Source organism: Papio anubis, chromosome 14 (assembly GCF_008728515.1).
Source record: "Papio anubis isolate 15944 chromosome 14, Panubis1.0, whole genome shotgun sequence".
NCBI lineage: Eukaryota > Metazoa > Chordata > Mammalia > Primates > Cercopithecidae > Papio > Papio anubis.
The window spans coordinates 61,766,558-61,789,157 of NC_044989.1; the positions used below are offsets into that span (position 1 = coordinate 61,766,558).

General features: G+C 40.5%; 1 protein-coding gene across 1 annotated transcript in view; it reads right to left on the reverse strand.

The window, feature by feature from the left end:
- The window catches only part of USP34 (ubiquitin specific peptidase 34), a 292,591-nt gene that overhangs the window by 204,308 nt on the left and 65,683 nt on the right, over nucleotides 1–22,600 (reverse strand). Inside the window, exons 3-5 of the mRNA XM_031655230.1 lie at nucleotides 21,172–21,592; nucleotides 10,851–10,901; nucleotides 10,516–10,665 (exon numbers count right to left, since the gene is read on the reverse strand). Of these exons, the coding sequence (XP_031511090.1) occupies nucleotides 10,516–10,665; nucleotides 10,851–10,901; nucleotides 21,172–21,592 (622 nt within the window). The remainder of the gene's footprint in view (nucleotides 1–10,515; nucleotides 10,666–10,850; nucleotides 10,902–21,171; nucleotides 21,593–22,600) is intronic.

A 22,600-nucleotide genomic window follows, 5' to 3' on the forward strand; every position in this document is an offset into this window, starting at 1 on the left:
CTATATCTTATTTTACATAAAGTCTTATCTAAAAAATTAATCTTAGCTTCTTGCTGAAAAGAAAAAAACCATCTCTCAAAGTAATATTTTCTTACCAAATAATTATCTATACCTCTTTGTATGGTAGCATCCCCAATACAAGACACTGCATTGGTTTTTTAATAAATCATATTAGTTTTTAACTAATCATCTCATTCCTTCCTAAAAAATTTCAAATTACCCATACTTTCTAGTCACTTCAATATCCATCTGAAACAAATATATTTTACAGTCACACACTGATTACAGTATCAAGTACTTACTGAAATAAGCTCTTACTATAAGTAACTTACAACTTAACGAAATTATAATAAAAGTTATAATAAATATATTTCCTTATTTTTTCTGCACTATATTTTAACATTTATAAATCAAATGTGAATACATTATAATAGTTTTATTTTCAAAAATAGTAAGAATAAAAATCCTAACCCAACCATCAAACAAAAAACTCTGATACTTAGTCTTGACACAGGCAGGAGATACAAATTAAATACAAATCTGGACAGGCGCGGTGGCTAATGCCTATAATCCCAGCACTCTGGTGGGAGACCACTGCAGGTGTATCACTTGAGGTCAGGAGTTCAAGACCAGCCTGGCCAACACGGCTGAAACCCCGTCTCTACCAAAAAAATACAAAAATAAGCCAGGCATGGTGTCACATATCTGTAGTTTCAACACTCTGGGAGGTTGAGGTGCGAGATTCACTTGAACCCAGGAGGTGGAAGTCTGAGTGAGCCAAGATCGCATCACTGTACTCCACCATGGACGACCGAGCGAGACCTTGTCTCGAAACAAAAAAAAAATTTTTTTTTAATGAATTTGGGAATACAGAATGTAGGGATTCACTGTAATCAAATAAAAGACGTCTATAAAAATCCTGTAGTAGGCCGGGCGCGGTGGCTCAAGCCTGTAATCCCAGCACTTTGGGAGGCCGAGGCGGGTGGATCACAAGGTCAGGAGATCGAGACTATCCTGGCTAACATGGTGAAACCCCGTCTCTACTAAAAATACAAAAAACTAGCCGGGCGCGGTAGCGGGCGCCTGTAGTCCCAGCTACTTGGGAGGCTGAGGCGGGAGAATGGCGTGAACCCGGGGGGCGGAGCTTGCAGTGAGCCGAGATCGCGCCACTGCACTCCAGCCTGGGAGACACAGTGAGACTCCGTCTCAAAAAAAAAAAAAAAAAAATCCTGTAGTAAATACTACATTAATGGTGAAAAGTTAAAAACTCTGCCTTCTGAGACTAGGAACAAGACAAGGAAGCCCTAATTCCACTTGAACTGAAGGCCCTAGACAGTGTAATAAGGTAAGAAACTAAATAAAAGGCAAAGGACTAGAAAGGAAGAATTTAAAATAATACTCTGAGATAATATAACTGGAAAACTCAAAATAATTATCAAACACTGAAACTGAAGAGTTGAGCAAAACTGCTGCTTAGGTTAATATAAACGAGTATGTACACACCTATATATACACACATGCAACACCCTATGCTTTTTTCTTACACACCAGCAACAAATAACACAGTTTTCAAAAAGATTCCCTTAACAACAGTATCAAAAATATCATGTGTCCAGAAATAATCTAACCAGATATGAGACCTCTACAGAAAAAGCTGGAAAACAATTAAAGAACATGTAAATAAGGAGACATATGCCATATTTGTCGTGAAGATAATAGTTCTCCCGAAATTCATCTATAGATTCAGTGCAATCCAAAAAGGTTTATGTGCAGAACTTACAAAACTCATTTAAAGCACAAAGTCCAAGAAGAGCCAAAACTCTCTAAGAAACACAACAAGGAGAGGTTGGGTGCAGTGGCTCACGCCTGTAATCCCAGCACTCTAGGAGGCCGAGGTGGGCAGACCACCTGAGGTCAGGAGTTCAAGACCAGTTTGGCCAGCATGGTGAAACTCTGTCTCTACCGAAAATACAAAAAAAAAAAAAAATGAGCTGGGAGTGGTGACGCACACGTGTGATCCCAGCTACTTGGGATGCTGAGACAGGAGAATCACTTGAACCCCAGGAGACGGAGGTTGCAGTGAGCCAAGATCGTCCCACTGCACTCCAGCCTAGGTGACAAAGTAAGACTGTCTCAAAAACAGAGGAGAGGAGAGGGGAACAGAGGGGAGCGGAGGGGAGGGGAGCGGAGGGGAGAGAAATACGACAGGGAAGTAGCACTTGCTTTCCCAGAGAGCAAGACTTCTTGTAAAGTTTCAATAATTAAGGCAATGGGCAAAACAGCACAAAATTAAGGAAACAAAATAGTGTACTGTGCCAGAGAGCCCAAACCCATGCACATAAAGACATCTGATTTGGCTCAGTGTAGTGATGAGGCATGAGTCACCCGTAACCAATACTTTTGGAGGCCGAGATGGAAGGATCACTTCAGGCCAGGAGTTCAAGACTAACCTGTGCAACAAAAGTAGTACTACAGAACAAAGAAATGACTGTCTTTGTGACACTGTTAGGAACACTGGATATCTCTATGAAAAGGAAAATGAATCTTAATCCCTTCCCGAAACTATAAATATAAACGTACTGCAGTTGAATAGATCAAAATATGAAAAGTAAAGCAATGATACTTGTTTCCTGATCAAGGAAGCAAGAAAAAATAAAAGAACTTTTCAAAGAAACAAAAACTTTGGCCAGGCATGGTGGCTCACACCTGTAATCCCAGCACTTTGAGGGGCCGAGGCAGGCGGATCACAAGGTCAGGATATCGATACCATCCTGGCCAACATGGTGAAACCCCACATATACTAAAAATACAAAAAATTAGCTGGGCGTGGTGGCAAATGTCTGTAGTCTCAGCTACTTAGGAGGCTGAGGCAGGAGAATCACTTGAACCCAAAAGGCGGAGGTTGCAGTGAGCAAAAAAAACTTTGTAAGTATCTTCACGGCCTTAGAGTAAAAAATGACTTTTTCAATCAAAAATGAAAACCTTAACCATAAAGAAAAACACTGACAAATTATACAATATGAAGCTTGATGCATAATATTTCTTAAACACAACAGTGAAAAGCAACATGAGAGTGGAAGATATTGGCAATACATATATCAAACAAAAGACTTCTACCTAAAAAGACTTCTATCTAAAACACATAAGGAACTCCTAAACATCAGCAAGAAAAAGACAATCCAACTTTGCAAATGGGAAAAGATTTAAACAGGTACTTCGCAAAAAAAAAAAAAAAAATCCAAATAACTAATATGCCTATGAAAACATGCTCATTCTCATTAGTCATTACAAATATATAACAGGTCAGGTGCAGTGGCTCACACCTATAATCCCAGCACTTTGGAGGCTGAAGCAGTCGGATCACTCTGAGGTCAGGAGTTCGAGACCAAGCTGGCCAACATAGTGAAACCCCTTCTCTACTAAAAGTACAAAAAATTTAGCCAGGCTTGGTGGCAGGTCCCTGTAATCCCAGCTACTTGGGAAGCTGAGGCAAGAGAATGGCTTGAACCCAGGAGGTAGAGACTGCAGGGAGCCAAGATCATGCCACTGCACTACTGGGCAACAGAGCGACAGTCCATCTCAAAAACACAACAAAAATTGTATCTATTATATACATACACACACACACCCTACTGATAAATTCCACTAAATATATATCCAAATTAAATGCACACACATGTGCACCAAAACACACATGAAAGAATGCTGACACCCATATGAACTGTAATAACCTAAATGTCCATCACCAGTAAAATAAACTGGTATATTTTAAAAGATTATTCAACAATAAAAATGAACATACTAGAAACACATGCAATATAAATTTCAGCATTAAAAAAAAGTAACCAGGCATGAAAGAATGCACAGTATGTGATTCTGACTGCATGGTGAAAACAGACAAAACCAAATTATAGTGTTCAGGGATGTAAGATTAGGTGATAAAACTTAAAAAAAAAAACAGCAGGAGAATGATCAGCATTAAAGTATGAATTGTGTTTATTTTTAAAGAAGAAGAGATGGAATAGTTAATGGCCAGAAGGACTCATAAGGTAGGCTTCTGGGGAGTTGACAATGTTCTGTTTCTTGGTTTGAGTGATGGTTAAACAAGTATTTGCTTTGATAAATCACTGAGCCACATGTTATCACTTTGTGTACGTTTCTGTATGAATGTTATTTTTCAAATTTTAACAAAAGGTTAAAAAATCCTATTTTATACAAGATACATCAGAGGACATAGGTATATCTTTTATTTTAGAATACACAGACACAAGTGAGTAAAAATTTCAATAAAAAATACCAAATGAAAAAAATGTAAATACAAGAAAAAATTTTAATACAAAAAAGAGCTACCATTTACTAAGTCCTTAATATTCCCATTGTGATAAATGAGAAAAGTAAGGCTTATAAAACTAATGAAAACAAAATTACATACTATGCAACAGAGGTACAATTCAAATCTAGGATTATATCGTTATAAAAATCAGCATTCTTTAACACTACTATAGATCCCATCATAAAAACCAAATTCCATATGCCATTAATCCTACAGTGTGTCCTTTATCATATTTTACTGTAAGTTTTGAGCTTTTCAGGTTTGCATCTCCCCAATCCCTGCTTAGTGCTAACGGAATTCTAGCAGCCCTCCTAACCTCTAGGTTAAAACTCTCAAATAGGGAAAAAAAAGAAAAAAAAAGTTCCTTGCTCCCTCTAACTGCAGAAAAACAGCATTCTGCATCAAACCTAGTTCTGACAAAGTGGCATCATGAAAACTTAATTTCCTATTCTCCTATCTAGTAGACAGATATAAAAAAATATGTAATCCTACCCTAGCTTCTGATATTAAACAGTCTTTGCTAATATATTTCTAAAAAGCAGTCTTAGGACACTGAGCATTCAGAAATTGTTATTGTGTCCCCCTCTATGTTACTTAAGCCCTACAAGCTTGTACCTTTGACCCACATCTCCTACTTAATAATTTGTCTAAAGCATATTTTGTGTGACGTTCTTTTGTTAAGCCTCATTTGCACTTATTTCTCCTCCATAACAAAATAAATCCCTTGTCTCTATTGGATTCTTTATAAATAAAAGGTGTAATCTATGAGATGACAAACTCAGGCAAAGAGCTGAGGACTGAGGAACGATACTGTAAGCTAAAACCAAATGTAACTCAACAAAAGCAGAATTAACTTTCATGTGGGTCTCAGTGGAGAAACTTGTGTGTCTCTGTGTTCTATTTCTCCAAGCTGTGTTAAATGTTAGTAAACTGCATTTGCAAAGTAAGAAAACTATATAAAGATCTTCATTGTTTTCTTGTGGGTGCAGCTGTTATTAAAGAACGATCCATATAATAGGTGGAATAATATTTGTGCAAACTGAGATATCTCCTAAAACTCAGAGCTAGTTAAGAATTGCTGAGTAAAAGGCAGGTGATTGGCTCAAGCCTGTAATCCCAACACTGGGAGGCGAGATGGGGCGGGATCACGAGGTCCGGGAGATGAGACCATCCTGGCTAACACGGTGAAACCCCGTCTCTATTAAGAAATACAAAAAACTAGCCAGAAGACATGGCGGGAAGCCTGTAGTCCCAGCTACTCGGGAGGCTGAGGCAGATAAGCGTGAACCAGGCCGAGGAGCTACAGTAGAGGCACGAATCGGGCCACTGCACTCCAGCCTGGGCAACAGGCGAGACTCCATCTCAAAAAAAAACTTTGTTTGTGATGGCTCAAACCTGTAATCCCAGCACTTTGGGAGGCAGGGCGGGCGGATCCGAGTCGAGTTGGGAGACCATCCCTGGCCTAACACGGTGAAACCCGTCTCTACTAAAAATACAACTAGCGGGGTGTGGTGAAGCCTGTAGTCCCAGCTTTCGGGGAGGCTGAGGCAGGAGGAGTAAGTAAAACCGGGGCCGGGCTTGCAATGAGCTGAGATCCAGGCCACTGCACTCTCAACCTGGAAACACAGCGAGACTCCGTCTCAAAAAAAAAAAAAAAAAAAAATTGCTGAAGTTGTAGTTAAGAATCTGTTAAAGTTTTTGAGATTGAAATAAATGTTTGGGCTTGATGTTATTATCAGATTTGAACCTTAATCTGATAAGGTAAGAATTTCCTTTCTTTGTTGATAATTCAAACCCAGAGCAGAGTGAGTTTTCCTGAGATGCAATTTCAGGATTCTAGATTCAGGTTTTAAAAAATAACTCACAAGTCAGACGCGGTGGCTCACACCTGTAATCCCAGCACTCTGGGAGGCTGAGGTGGAGGCATCACAAGGTCAAGAGATCGAGACCATCCTGGCCAACATGGCGAAACCCCATCTCTACTAAAAATACAAAAATTAGCTGGACGTGGTGGTGCATGCCTGTAGTTCCAGCTACTCAGGAAGCTGAGGCAGGAGAATTGCTTGAACCCAGGAGGCGGAGGCTGCGGTAAGCAGAGATCATGCCACTGCAATCCAGCCTGGCAACAGAGTGAGACTCCGTTTCAAAAAAAACAAAAAAAAAAACACCATCTGACAAAGTTACTTTTCCTCAGTAAGAGTGAGGAAATCAGCCAGGTGCAGCGGCACACACCTGTAATCCCAGCACTTTAGGAGGCCGAGGCAGGCAGATCGTTTGAGCCCAGGAGTTCAAGACCAGCCTGGGGAACATGGTGAAACACTGTCTCTACCAAAAACACAAAAATTAGCCAGTCTCAAAATAAATATACAGATTTTTTTTTTCTTTAAGTGAGGAGGAAATCATCCTAGAAAATAAACAGAATGGGATCATTTCCTGAATCCCAGGAAATGCTATAAACATGTTCTCTTCTGAATGTGTAATTTACTATAATAAACTGAGAAAAAGAGTTATTCAGTAATGTCAGCCCTTATCTGTCTTGCCATAAGTTATTTATGAGTTATTTTCTTTTCTTTACAAAGGATTGCCCTAAAATCTAATACTATTTTTTTTCATTGCTAAATATAGTTCTACTCCTTCCTGTGAAATTCAGAGATTCCCAAATAGAGACCTCACCCTATTGAAGCCAAAACACCATGGCTAAACAAGTTGCCCACTTCGCAAGAAAAGGAATGAACATATAAAAATGATTAGGGTTTATACAATGACCCACTAGAGGAAATTACTATGAAATAAATAAATAAAGCACAACTTCTGTAGTAAGCTTGATTACAAAAAGAACTCTAAACTGTTAATGTACACTAAAATATTAACTATATGAAAAATTAACTTGCAGAGAGCCAATCTATTTTTTTATAAGGAAAAGATGCCAATTAAAGCTTAACTCCATTGAGTTATTATTCTCAGAAAATTAACAAACACAGATTATATAGTATTATAGTATTATGGTGTTCAAAAAATACATTATTAATTTAAATAGTACAACTTTGCTTTGATGGCCTCAGTTGAGTTGCAAGATAAAGAAAACTATGCAAATTGTCAACAGCCCACTAATTAGCAGTCATAAAAGAGCTGAAGAGAAAGACAAAACAGAATCTAAGCCTAAACCTTGCTATTTAGTAAAGGGTAACTATACAGGTTGGGCAACAGTATAACTCCATCTCTACAAAAACAATTTTTAATTTAGCCAGGCATGGTGGCATGCACCTTTAGTTGCAGGTACTTGGGAGGCTGACACAGGAGGTTTGCTTGAGCCTGGGAGGTTAACGCTGCAGTGAGCTGCTATTATGCTACCGCACAGCAGACCTCTCTCTCAAAACAAAAACAAAACCAAAACAAAGGCCAGGTGCAGTGGCTCAAGCCTGTAATCCCAGCACTTTGGGAGGCCGAGGTGGGCAGATCATGGAAGGACAGGATTTTGAGACCAGCCTGGACAACATGGCGAAACCCTGTGTCTACCAAAAACACAAAAATTAGCCGGGTGTGGTATCATGCACTAGTTATCCCAGCCACTAGGGAGACTGAGGCAGGACAATCGCTTGAACTCGGGAGGTGGACGCTGCAGTGAGCCAAGATCGTGACACTGAACTCTAGCCTGGGTGACAGAGTGAGACTCTGTCTCAAAAAAACAGATAATGGAAAAAAAAAATCCTGTAAACAATAACTTATAAACATACAGTAATAAACTCTTTAACAAGCCTTCCATACTAGACTGTTAACCAAAAATTAGTACAAATAAATTCAAGAAACAGTTTAATTCAGGTTTATGTAATATTCCTGATTAAGTAAACCCTTTGATAATTTGGTGTTTCAAAATTATATGCCCTCTCCAAAATTACCAGTGTAAACTAAAAATGTTATCACAGCATTTCACTTAACTAAATTGAGATATTTTCTCTCAGAGAATGCCAAAGTACATAAAACTTCCTATCAAACAAGTAAGTTCAATCAGAATAACAGGATCACTTAAGTATTTAATAACAGCCGAAGTTAGTAAAAGCTACCAGTTACTACATACTTTATATGTCAAGTGCTACATTATGAGCTTAAAATCTTTCTTTCTCATTTTAAACCTCACAACAATCCTCTAAGGTAGATGGATACCATCATCATTGCCATTTTGCAAATGAAAAAAATTAAGGCTTAGATCACACACAGTGGCTCACGCATGTAATCCCAGCACTTTGGGAGGCTGAGGTAGGAGGATCACCTGAGGTTAGGAGTTTGAGACCAGCCTAGACGACATGGTGAAACCCCATCTCTATTAAAAATATAAAAATTAACCAGGCATAGTGGCATGCACCTGTAGTCCCAGCTATTCGGGAGGCTGAAGCAGGAGAATCGCTTAAATCCGGGAGACGGAGGTTGCAGTGAGCCAGATCATGCCACTGCACTCCAGCCTGGGCAACAGAGCCAGACTCTGTCTAAAAAAAGGTAGGGCGCAGGGGCTCACGCCTGTAATCCCAGCACTTTGGGAGGCCGAGGTGGGCAGATCACAATGTCAGCAGATCAAGACCATCCTGGCTAATACAGTGAAACCTTGTCTCTACTAAAAAAATAAATACAAAAAATTAGCCAGGTGCAGTGGTGGCCGCCTGTAGTCCCAGCTACTCGGGAGGCTGAGGCAGAAGAATGGCATGAACCCGGGAAGCGGAGCTTACAGTGGGCCAAGATCATGCGACTGCACTCCAGCCTGGGCAACAGAGCAAGACTCCGTCTCAAAAAAAAAGCTACATTATTAACCTACATGCTATATACTACTACTGTATGTAATATTTTCAACCTATCAGAATGCATGGAATTTTTTAACTAAAAATGACCTTCACAATAATCATTTATTACCAATTTTAGTAATGTCAGTGTTGTTTCCAATGTACGACATCACTGCAAAGCACATAGCATTGGAAGCAATGCAACAAAATGTTTGGTTGAGTACCTTTTCACTCAATATTTTTATTTTATAGATAATTTAAACAGCTGATATTAGCTATTAATTAAGGTAATTCCATTACACAAGATTTCAGGGTTTGGTAAAGGTACACTGAACTTTTGCTTTACCAATTTTTTAAATGATGACCAGAATAGGTTATTAAAGGATGAATTTTAATATATGAGTATTTAAATATCTTTCTTTCCAGGCCGGGCGTGGTGGCTCATGCCTGTAATCCCAGCACTTTGGGAGGCCAAGGTGGGTGGATCATGAGGTCAGGAGTTTGAGACCAGCCTGGCCAACATGTACTAAAAATACAAAAATTAGCCAGGCATGGTACCTCACGCCTATAGTCCCAGCTACTCGGGAGGCTGAGGCAGAAGAATCGCTTGAACCCAGGAGGCAGAGGGTGCAGTGAGCTGAGAGTGCACCACTGCACTCCAGCCTGGGGGACAGAGCGAGACTCTGTCTGAAAAAAAAATAAAAGTATCTTTCTTTCCATATCCACTGTGCTTCACAGTAAACTGACATTCACAGGATGCAGAAGAATTACCCTATTTTCAAAGGCAAGAAGAAATGTTACATCTTCATGTGTAATATAGAGAGAATTCAGGCATACTACAATAGTAACCTAGGCAAGCATAATTTAAAGTAAGCAATAAACTAAAAAGTCAAATATTTCCCAGGACTGAATCCCAGGCAGAGCAAGTTTAAAATGGCCTGGGCAACATGGTGAAACCCTCTCTAAAAAAAAGTACAAAAATTCAGCCAGGCATGGTGGTGCACACCTCTAGTCCCAGCTACTCAGGAGGGTGAGGTGGGAGGGTCACCTGAGCCCAGGAGGTAGAAGCTGCAGCCTAGGCAACAGAGTGAGACCCTGTCTCAAAACAAAACAAAACAAAAAGTTAAAACATAAAAAAGCAAAAGTTTTCTGCACCGTCACCTATCTATTTTAGATTAAATAGATAGTTATAGCCATGACTCCTTTTAGCTTTAAAACAGTAACTTTAAATTTTATTCAAACTCTAATCTTAATAATAAAGACTGTTAAAATGTTTCTGTACTCATTTTGTCAAAACCAAAAAAAAAAAATTATACATGCAAATCATTCAAAACCTTTTCAGAGCATAAAATTCATGTTACTGATATGCTAGACATTGCTCCCAAATTAAGATCAATTCAAAACAATACTTACATTAGACACAACTGTAATAAACGCATGTGCTATAAGAAATGGCAAAGTTTCAGGAGTTCCATATTCAAAGCAATCCTTCATGAGAGAAAGGCCATTTTTCCCACAAAACAAACATACATAACGAAGCAAATGCAATGGTACTTCTACATCCTGGGAAAATAAAATATGTCATTATTTGAAAACACACGAATAATTATTATCTTATTAGCAATACTGGAAAGATACTGATGAGAAACTCAAAAGACATACATAAATAATAAAACATAAGGATGAGGCTTTGTTAAAAAAAGAAAAATAATATTTTCCATAAAAGAATAAAAAAGGTAAACACTTACATTCATATCACAGAATGCCCCTAATATGTTACTTTCTTGAGTTGATATATCCTAATTTTAAAAAAAAAGCAAATAAAATTAGGTTACAACTACTAATCTTTAAAAAACACAATTCTATAAGATTGATTTTATAAAAACTGAATAAACAGATTATTCTGCAATTACTCCTGATAAACAGTGATACTCCTAACTGAAGCTAATATTATTCAGCTCTAAGGTATATTTTAGTCCTCCTTTAAATAGAAACCTTTCCACAGTACATACTACACACTATTTTGCCTTATTAAACATTAAGTAATCTTACCTTAAAAACATAAATGTTTAAAATCTCAGCACTTTTGGAGGCTGAGGTGGGTGGATCACCTGAGGTCAGGAATTCGAGATCAGCCCGACCAACATGGTAAAACCGTCTCTACTAAAAATAAAAAAATTACCAGTGTGGTGGCAGGCACCTATAATACTCAGGAGACTGAGGGCACAAGAAGGGCTTGAACCTGGGAGGCAGAGGTTGCAGTGAGCCGAAATCACGCCATTGCACTCCAGCCTGGGTGACAGAGCAAAACTGTCTCCAAAACAAACCAAAAAAAAAAGTTTAAAATAAAACTCAAGGTACTTCTGATAAAAATACATTACAGTTAAGTGGTTTCTGAGTTTTGGAAAGTTTCTCAACAAATTTTTTCATAGTTTTTGAAACTGTGCTCTGGAATTCCCTAGAGGTACACTGAAGAGTTATACAATGTGCTTTCCATGCATAAGATTTAAACTGCCTAAAAGCAAAGTTATCCATTGTTGGTGAGTATAAGTTCATATGAACTTTTTGGAAGGCAATTTGGCAATATTCATCAATATTTAAAATATACATTCCTTTAACCCAGCAATTCTAGCTTTTTGTCCTAAGGAACTAATCATAGTAGTACTGGAAAATAAATGCATAACAATGCTCATTAACCCATAATTAGTAACAACTGACATCCATCAATTTGATGGTAGCATAACCATTCCAGCTACTTTTTTTTTTTTTTTTTGAGACAGAGTCTCGCACTGTCGCCCAGGCTCAAGTGCAGTACTGAGATCTCAGATCACTGCAAGCTCCGCCTCCCAAGTTCACGCCATTCTCCTGCCTCAGCCTCCAGAATAGGTGGGACTACAGGCGCCCACCACCATGCCCCGCTAATTTTTTGTATTTTTGGTAGCGATGGGGGTTTCACCATGTTAGCCAGGATGGTCTCGATCTCCTGACCTTGTTCGTGATCCGCCCGCCTTGGCCTCCCAAAGTGCTGGGATTACAGGCATGAGACACCTCACCTAGCCCTAACTCTTTACAATAAGGTGAAACAGGCATGAGTGATCTTTGGGGGATGATGGAAATACTCTCAAATTAGAATGTGATGATAGTTGCACAACTCTGTAAATCTACTGAAAATAAACTATATAATCAAGTGATTTTTATGGTTATACCTTTAAAAGGCTGTCTGAAAATAAGGCAAAATCTTATGTACAGACAAAACACCTATGTTACATTTCTGAAAGAAGAAAATTTATGATGATCTGATCTTCATAATTTTTAGATTTGGAAATATCTGAACTTATGTGTTTTTTAGAGAAGAGAAAAGAAAAAAGACAAGTTCAAAGGCCTTTCAGAGTCTGTATTTTGTATATTCTGTATTTAATTTTTCACACAGAGGCCAGGCATGGCGGCTCACGCATGTAATCCCAGCACTTTGGGAGGCCGAGGTGGGCAGATCACTCGAGATCAGGAGTTCTAGACCAGAACTGGCAAACATACTGAAACCCTGTCTCTACTAAAAATACAAAAATTAGCCAGGTGTGGTGGTAGACACGTGTAATCCCAGCTACTTGGGAGGCTGAGGAAGGAGAATTGCTTGAACCCAGGAGGCAGAGGTTGCAGTGAGCCGCAGTCACACCACTGCACTCCAGTCTGGGAGACAAAATGAGGCTCCATCTCCAAAAAAAAAAAAGGCCAGGCGCAGTGGCTCAAGCCTGTAATCTCAGCACTCTGGGAGGCCGAAGCGGGCGGATCACGAGGTCAGGAGATCGAGACCATCCTGGCTAACACGGTGAAACCCTGTCTCTGCTAAAAATACAAAAAATTAGCTGGGCGTGGTGGTGGGCACCTGTAGTCCCAGCTACTCGGGAGGCTAAGACAGGAGAATGGCGTGAACCCAGGAGGTGGAGCTTGCAGTGAGCCGAGATTGCGCCACCGCACTCTAGAGTCAGCGAATAACATGAGGTCAGCAGATCAAGACAAGCATAGCCAACATCACACTGAAAAGACTGCTTTTGACCAGGCTCAATGGCTCACATTTAGAATCCCAACACTTTGGGAGGCTGAAGCCAGCGAATCACTTGAGGTCAGGAGTTCAAGACCAGCCTGGCCAACATGGTAAAACCGCATCTCTACTAAAGTGTGCAATGGTTCACACCTGTAATCCCAGCACTTTGGGAGGCCAAGGTGGGCGGATCACGAGGTCAGGAGATTGAGACCATCCTGGCCAACATGGTAAAACCCCATCTCTATTAAAATTACAAAAATTAGCTGGGTGTGGTGGCACACACCAGTAGTCCCAGCTCCTCAGGAGGCTGAGGCAGTGGAACTGCTTGAACACGGGAGGCGGAGAATGAAGTAAGCTGAGATCGCACCACTGAACTCCAGCCTGGACGACCGAGCAAGCCTCCGTCTCAAAAAAAAAAAAAAAAAAGAAAGAAAAACTAACCAGGGGTGGTGGCGCACACCTGTAATCCCAGCTGTTCAGGAGGCTGAGGCACAAGAATCACTTGAACCCAGGAGACGGGGCTGCAGTGAGCTGAGATCGCACCACTGCACTCTAGCTTGAGCGACAGAGTGAGACTCCATCTCAAAAAGATTGCTTTTAGGTTGGGCACGGTGGCTCGCACCTGTAATCCCAGCACTTTGGGAGGCTGAGGCGGGAGGACTGCTTGAACCCAGGAGTTCAAGACTAGCCTGGTACACATGGGCGAGACTCAATCTCTATTAAAAATTTTAAAATATTAGCCAGGCATGGTGGTGCGTATCTGTCCTCCCAGATACTCAGGAGGCTGAGGTGAGAGGATTGCATGAACTTGGGAGGTCTAGGCTGCAATGAGCCATGTTCATGCCACAGAGGAGAGAGGTGGGGGAGAACAAAGAGAGGGAGGAGAGGGAGAGAAGGGGGGAAAAGGGGGGAAAAGGGGGGAGAAAGGGGGGAAAGGTGGGGGAAGGAGGGGAAAGTGGGGGAAGGAGGGGACAGTGGGGGAAGGAGGGGACAGTGGGAGAAGGAGGGAGAAAGGGGAGGGAGAAAGGGGAGGGAGAAAGGGGAGGGAGAGAGAAAATACTGCTTTTATGATCAGAAAGCTAGTTAGAAACTTTCATTGGAAAAAAGCTACCAAAGAAACCCATTCATTGCCATCACCTATTTTAGATATTTAAGTTACACTGCTGAAATGAAGTCTGAAAACCACTGACTGAAAGCAATCATACAGAACTCAGAACATTTCAAAATAAACAAAAAATGCCCTTAGAGAAATCAATTCTCAAAGTAAGTGTACTAAACTTCCTAAATCCACTCCTAGCTATGACAACCGGGGCCAGAAGCGAAGTTTTATGTTAGTCTCAACAAACTTTTTCATGGTCTTCAAAAAGTCCAGAATTTACGACCTCCTGTGGTACTGTTAAATACAGAATCATGGACCAGGTGAACCATGCTATAATTTTAAGAGTCAAGATTTCTAGTGCCTATAATGGACACAGTTAAAAAATCTAGCGGTCGGCGCAGTGGCTCATGCTTGTAATCCCAGCACTTTTAGAGGCCTAGGCAGGTGGATCACGAGGTCAGGAGTTCAAGACCAGCCTAACATGGTCTCTACTAAAACTACAAAAATTAGCAGGGTGTGGCGGCGTGCGCCTGTAATCCCAGCTACTCAGGAGGCTGAAGCAGGAGAATCACTTGAATCCTGGGAGGTGGAGGTTGCAGTGAGCTGATATCATGCCACCACACTCCAGTCTGGGCAACAGGATCAAAACTCTGTTTCAAAAAAAAAAAAATCTAACAGAGTTCTGTCCTGATATGCAGCGTGTTACTCAGGTTTGATTACATCTATTTTGGTGATTCAGGGGAACTGTTTTACCACTCTATTTCTAATCTGAATACATAAAGCTAGCATCCTAAAATAGTTATAATCGCATTTTTTAGTAGTATATAAAAAATTAACACAGATCTATAGGTTAAAAAAACACTAACACCACTAGAAAGTCTCATTAAAAAATGAATTAACGGCCCTGGACGCAGTGGCTCACAACTGTAATCCCAGGACTTTGGAAGGCTGAGGCAGGTGGATCACGAGGTCAGGAGGTGGAGATCACCCTGCCCAACATAGTGAAACCCCGTCTCTACTAAAAATACAAAAAAACTAGCCAGGCGGGTGGCGAGCACCTGTAATCCCAGCTACTTGGGAGGCTGAGGCAGGTGAATTGCTTGTACCTGGGAGGCGGAGGTTGCAGTGAGCTGAGATCACGCCACTGCGCTCCAGCCTCAGCGACAGTGCAAGACTCTGTCTCCCAAAAAAAAAAAAAAAAAAAGGCAGTATTTTTCAAAAGTTCTTATTTTAGGTAATCCCTGAGAAAGGCCTTAATAAACTTATCAATGATTTTTAAAGTCTTGGGTTTTTTTCCTCAAACACCTCCATTTACTACATGAGTTGATCTCATCCTATTTATAGCAGAGAAATTTGGTTATTTTACTTTATTTTTATTTATTTTTGAGGCGGAGTCTCTCTGTCGCCCAGGCTGGAGTGCAGTGGCCGGATCTCAGCTCACTGCAAGCTCCGCCTCCCGGGTTTACATTCTCCTGCCTCAGCCTCCCGAGTAGCTGGGACTATAGGCACCCGCCACCACGCCTGGCTAGTTTTTTGTATTTTTAGTAGAGACGGGGTTTCACCATGTTAGCCAGGATGGTCTCGATCTCCTGACCTCGTGATCCGCCCACCTCAGCCTCCCAAAGTGCTGGGATTACAGGCTTGAGCCATCGTGCCTGGCCTATTTGGTTATTTTAAAAGAGAAAACAGAGAGAAATAAAAGAGTAACTATAAAGGAAAGGCAATTCTATGTAAATTCAGCAAATGTTGCTCCATGATCAAACCAAGAAGAACTCAATGTCTCAAATAAAATTTTCACTTAAAAGGCAGTCAGTGATGTTGGAATTAGTAGTGATAACTGTACAACATTGGAATTATTCTAAAAGATACTAAACTGGCTGGTCGTGGGTGGCTCATGCTCATAATCCCAGCACTTTGGGAGGCTGAGGCAGGAGGACTGCCCAAAGCCAGGAGTTCGAAACCAGCCCAGGCAACAGAGTGAGACCCTGTCTCCTCAAAAAAATTAAAAAACTAGCTAGGGGCCGGGCGCGGTGGCTCAAGCCTGTAATCCCAGCACTTTGGGAGGCCGAGACGGGCGGATCATGAGGTCAGGAGATCGAGACCATCCTGGCTAACATCGTGAAACCCCGTCTCTACTAAAAAATACAAAAAACTAGCCGGGCGAGGTGGCGGGCGCCTGTAGTCCCAGCTACTCGGGAGGCTGAGGCAGGAGAATGGCGTAAACCCGGGAGGCGGAGCTTGCAGTGAGCTGAGATCCGGCCACTGCACTCCAGCCTGGGCGACAGAGCGAGACTCCGTCTCAAAAAAAAACAAACAAACAAACAAAAAAAAAAACTAGCTAGGCATAGAGGCATGCACCTGTACTCCCAGCTACTTAGGATACTGAAGCTGAAGGATTACTTAAGCCCGGGAATTCAAGGCTACAGTGAATCATAATTGTGCCAGTATACTCCTCCAGCCTGGGTGACAGAGGAAGACCCTGATTCAAAAATTTAAAAATAAGGCCAGGTGCGGTAGCTCATGGCTGTAATTCCAGCACTTTGGGAGGCCAAGGCTGGCGAGTCACAAGGTCAAGAGATCGAGACCATCCTGGCCAACATGGTGAAACCTCACCTCTACTAAAAATACAAAAATTAGCTGGGCGTTGTGGTGCGCGCCTGTAGTCCCAGCTACTTGGGAGGGTAAGGCAGGAGTATCGCTTGAACCCAGGAGGCAGAGGTTGCAGTGAGCTGAGATTGCGCCATTGCACTCTAGCCTGGCGACCGAGCGAGACTCCATCTCAAAAAAAAAAAAAATTAAAAAATAAACGCCTCAAGTATATAACCTGTCTGATTATACCATATGTATATTTAACATAAATGCAGTGGTTTCTCTCCTTTCTACTTTTTTAAAGATAGGGTCCCACTCTGTCATGTAGAGGCATGATCATAGCTCACTGCAGCCTTGAACTCCTGGCTCAAGTGATCCTTTTGCCTCAGCCTCCCAAGTAGCTGGGAATACAGGCATGTACCACTATGCCCAGTTAATTTTTTTTCTTTTCTTTTGTAGAGATGAGCTCTTGCTATGTTGCGCAGCCTAGACTTGAACTTCCGGCTTCAAGTGGTCCTCTTGCCTTGGCTTCCAAAAATGCTGGGATTACAGGTGTGAGCCACTGTACCTGGCCCTTTCTATCATTTTCATAATCTTTTTCCCTATACTTAGAAAAAACTTACAACACTAGGGCAATATCTCATTTCACAGAATTACACATAATTATTCAGGATAAAGAATGCAACTAGCATGGCAAGGCACCGTGGCTCAAGTCTGTAATCCCAGCACTTTGGAGGCCAAGGCAGGAGGATCACCTGAGGCCAAGAGTTCGAGACCAGCCTGGTCTCGATAAACCCTATAAACACAGATAAACTCCATCTCTTAAAGTAATAATAATAAAATAAAAATAAACTTAGCCAGGCACTGTGGTGAGTGCCTAGTGTCCAAGTTACTCAGGAGGCTGAGGTGGGTGGATCGTTTGAGCCCAGGAATTCAAGGTTACAGTGACCTGTGATCACACCACCGCACTCCAGCCTGGGAGACAGAGCAAGACCCTGTCTTTTAAGGGGGAAAAAAAAAAACTAGGCCGTTCCCCCTTTTTATTCTGAATTAATATTACTTATGTCCAATTACCGAACCTTTCACAATATTATCAGCTTTGATAGGGACAATAGGAAAGAGAGGAAGGAAGAGACAGAAGGAGGGTCTCCAAATTTCCGTATTACTTAGAATACAGTAATTCGTTCAAAATGATTTAGAAGTAGTGCAGTAGAGTAAGACCCGGATTCTAGGACTCTTCTCAGCAATATGCCCAATCAAATCTTTTAGCCTCTGTAGGCCAGTTGCTTCTTCTATAAAATAAAAGCGTTGAGTAGGTTTCTAAAGACACAGCTATCAAAATACTAACACATGAGTTTTGAATCTTGTCCTTCTAAGAATTTTGGTCAAGTTGTGCCTCTTTAAAAAATATTAACTAAAAATCAAAATCAAAGGCTTCAGAAAGGACAGCACAGCAGTAAAAAAAAAGACTGGATGGACTATTTCCTCAAAGAAAAGTGGGATAAAAACCTCTAGTAAGCTTTATTACATTTTATAATAATTTGCTTTAGCCGGGCGCGGTGGCTCAAGCCTGTAATCCCAGCACTTTGGGAGGCCGAGACGGGCGGATCACGAGGTCAGGAGATCGAGACCATCCTGGCTAACACGGTGAATCCCCGTCTCTACTGAAAAATACAAAAAACTAGCCGGGCGAGGTGGCGGGCGCCTGTAGTCCCAGCTACTCGGGAGGCTGAGGCAGGAGAATGGCGTGAACCCAGGAGGCGGAGCTTGCAGTGAGCTGAGATGGCGCCACTGCACTCCAGCCTGGGTGACAGAGCGAGACTCCGTCTCAAAAAATAAAAATAAAAAAATAAAAAATATAATAATTTGCTTTAAAATAATTGTGTGTATATACACACAAATTTATACATATATATAATTTTATAACATGTATGCTACCAAGTGTTTGATCTAGGACCATCTGAAACAGTTGACCCAACTTACCACATTTAATTAAATCGTCATTAGGACAGAAACTAGAAATTTTAGAGCACTGGTAACAGATCATTATTAACATAACAGAAACCTGGGAAACAACTATTACGAAAAGAAAATTTTAAAAGCACATATCTAATAAATTATAGAATTTGGTATAAGGAGGTTACTCTTTTACTATATCTATGGGTATTTTTGGTTAGAATTTTCCTCAAAGACCTCACAAAACCATTGCTTTCAACCCAGGAGTAACATAAAATACTCAAGAGTAATAACAAAGCACTTTAAAACAAAGTACAGGAGTGTAATTATGCCTACATTTAGAGATTACCATTTTTGAAAATAAGAAAGAACACTGATAAGCAAGTTTATTTTAGAAGCAGCAGATTCAGTATTGCTTATAGTTCTATATCATTAAGATATTTAGTTGGAAAAAGTCTCTGTGAATTTCACATATCTAAGTCCCTAACGAAAACTATTTTCAGCATCTTTCAATTACTAAGTTAAGATACTAAAGCACCATGTAGACGGTGTTTATGTAGATTAAATGTTTCAAGTTTGCCTGATGGGACTCTCTTTTGTTGAAAAAAGACTGAGATGACTTTTTCAGAATATTTAATATATTTTATATCATGTAAGAGATTAACAGTTTCTATACTGGATGATCACAGGCTAAGATTTTTAGAAGACAGAGCACAATCTGATTTTAAATACTCTTTTTTTCCCCCCACCTAGAGCAGGAGTGAATGAAAGTTTATCAAAAAGCTTTAGAGGCCGGGCGCAGTGACTCACGCCTGTAATCCCAGCACTTTGGGAGGCCGAGGTGGGCGGATCATGAGGCCAGGAGATCGAGACCATCCTGGCTAAAAGGGTGAAACCCCATCTCTACTAAAAAATACAAAGAAAAAAATTAGCCAGGCATGGTGGCAGGCGCCTGTAGTCCCAGCTACTCAGGAGGCTGAGGCAGGAGAATGGTGTGAACCGAGGAGGTGGAGCTTGCTGTGAGCAGAGATCGCGCCACTGCACTCCAGCCTGGGCTACAGAGCAAGACTATCTCAAAAACAAAAACAACAACAAAAAAAAAACAACTTTTTAGAACAGTAAGGGAAGAAAGGAAAGAAAGAAGGACCGAAACTATAACTTGGAAGAAGGCCAAGTGGGTGACTTGAGAAACCAAGCATGCCTGATTTAAAATATTCTTACAAAGAATTCTAACAGGGAAAATATCTGCCCTCAGGCTATGTTTTCAAGCAAGTCTCCATTCGACCTGAAAATATCCCAGTAAAAGACTACTACTTTCCACACAAAGAAAGAAAAGTATAAAGGTTACAGAACAAGTAAGCTAGAGAAAAGAGGCAGATTAAAACCAACAACAAAAAAATATAGTAGATTCTCTAATGGCCATAACTCTTCATTTCCCAGGATGCACAGGAAACAGAATGTATAAGATATAAAATGAAATTTTACACCTCTCCTCCCCCCAGAAATGGAGTCTACTTCAATACCCCTTTAAATCTGGGATGCCCTTGTGAACTGCTTCAAGTAACAGAAAGCAGCACAATAGAATATGGCAGAATTATACTGTGACATCTCAAAGGCTGCATCTTAACTTACAAAAGAAAATACTATTATTTGAAACTACTAATTACAGATAATTTGCTAAGCTTTTCTCTTGATGAAAGCAAATTCTGGTCTGTAGACTGTTTCTAAGAATGAAATTTAAAATTCCACGTGTTTCCTTTCCCTCAACTATTATTTATTTATTTTTATTTTTATTTATTTATTTTTTGAGGTGGAGTCTTGCTCTGTCGCCCAGGCTGGAGTGCAGTGGCTGGATCTCAGTTCACTGCAAGCTCCGCCTCTCGGCTTTACGCCATTCTCCTGCCTCAGCCTCCCGAGGAGCTGGGACTACAGGCACCTGCCACCTCGCCCGGCTAGTTTTTTGTATTTTTCAGTAGAGACGGGGTTTCACCAGGTTAGCCAGGATGGTCTCGATCTCGACCTCGCGATCCGCCCGTCTCGGCCTCCCAGAGTGCTGAGATTACAGGCTTGAGCCACCGCACCCGGCCAACTTTTATTAAGAGTCATAAAATAAGCATAGATCTATACCAGTAAAATGTTTAGATCACTACCAGTTTACTTTCTGAGTTCAATGTATACATCTTTCCTTGACAGGATGAACTATATTGAGCAAATTTACAGCACAAATTGCTAAAAAAAAATGTTCTGGAGAAACATTAAATAATTCTGGTGACAATAATGATTTTCTGCCAGCAAAAACTGTCTTCGTACTTATCAATGAGAAACAGACTGCCAAGTTAAGTCTTGGTATTACTTAAAATTCACAACAGCTATTTTTACATACCTCAATAGTAGGGTGAGTATTATGCTTGTAAGCGGTATATAAGGGAAACTGAATTTGAAAAATTTTTGCCACACATAGTAAGAGTTTTTCCTTCTCATCTGTACTCCATAAACTAAAAGGATCAGAACTCTTTGAAGATTCCTCCTCAGTCAGATTACAAATTCTTGTAGAGTTTGATTTTTTTTCTATTGATTTTTGTCTTTCTGAACTTCCTTCATTACACTCTCTATCTATATTCAGTGGTTCCTCTGCTTGATTACTCTCATCTTGCCACGTGGAGTCTATGTTAATAGTAGTACAATGTTTACAAAGCTGGTCCCGGAGCACTTGAACTTGGGCAATCACTAAGTTAATAAGTGCACACACTACTTGATTAAAAATCTCCAAATGCTTATATTCCTTGAAGCAGCATAGACATTGCCTATAAGAGAAAAAAAAAATGAATAAATTAGTAGTAGAGCAGCAGTTATATTTTTTAATAAAAAATAATAAGTAAGGAAATACTAAGTTATTTCTAGACTTGCTTTTATTTTTTCCTTCCTGCTGTGGTACACCTTAATAACATAAAGATAGCATCGCAACAACAACTGGTATCTTAGTATAAAGTCATCATATGTTAGGTTTACAGCTATTATCTTCAGTTTTATGTATGGATTTGTCTGTCCTTCTACACAAGGAACTATTTAAAAACAAGAATTGTGGCATTTTGTTTCTCCAGTATCAAGCACTCAATATATGTTGAGCAAGTTATTAGGAAACTGGCTATAACAAAATATCTTACTAATAAAGCCAGCTATTTAATATAAGGAATTTTGTTGTCAACTAATAAAACAGCCACATTTTTAAGTTAATGTCCTTGAAGGCTATTTGGGAGGGGTGCTCTGACACTATCTGGTAAATCAAAAGTGTTTAGGCACAAAACACACACACACACTCTCTTTCTCTCCCCAGCTCCTGTAAAATATACATATATATAAAAAACAGGATCGGCCAGGCGCGGTGGCTCACGCCTGTAATCCCAGCACTTTGGAAGGTCCAGGCAGGTGGATCATTTGAGGTCAGGAGTTCGAAACCAGCCTGATCAACATGATGAAACCCTGTCTCTACTAAAAAAAAAAAAAAAAAAATTAGCCGGGTATGGTTGTGGGCACCTGTAATCCCAGTTACTTGGGAGGCTTAGGTAGGAGAATCACTTGAACCCAGGAGGCGGAGGTTGTAGTGAGCCAAGATTACACCACTGCACTCCAGCCTGGGCAACAAGACCAAAACACAGTCTCAAAAAAAAAAGTATTACAAACAAATCCAGTTCTCCTTAGACATGTTCAGTTAGTAGCACAATGCCTGGCATATGTAGATAATTAAAAGGATCTCAGCCAGGTGGGGTGGCTCACACCTGTAATCCCAACACTCTGGGAGACCAAGGTGGGAG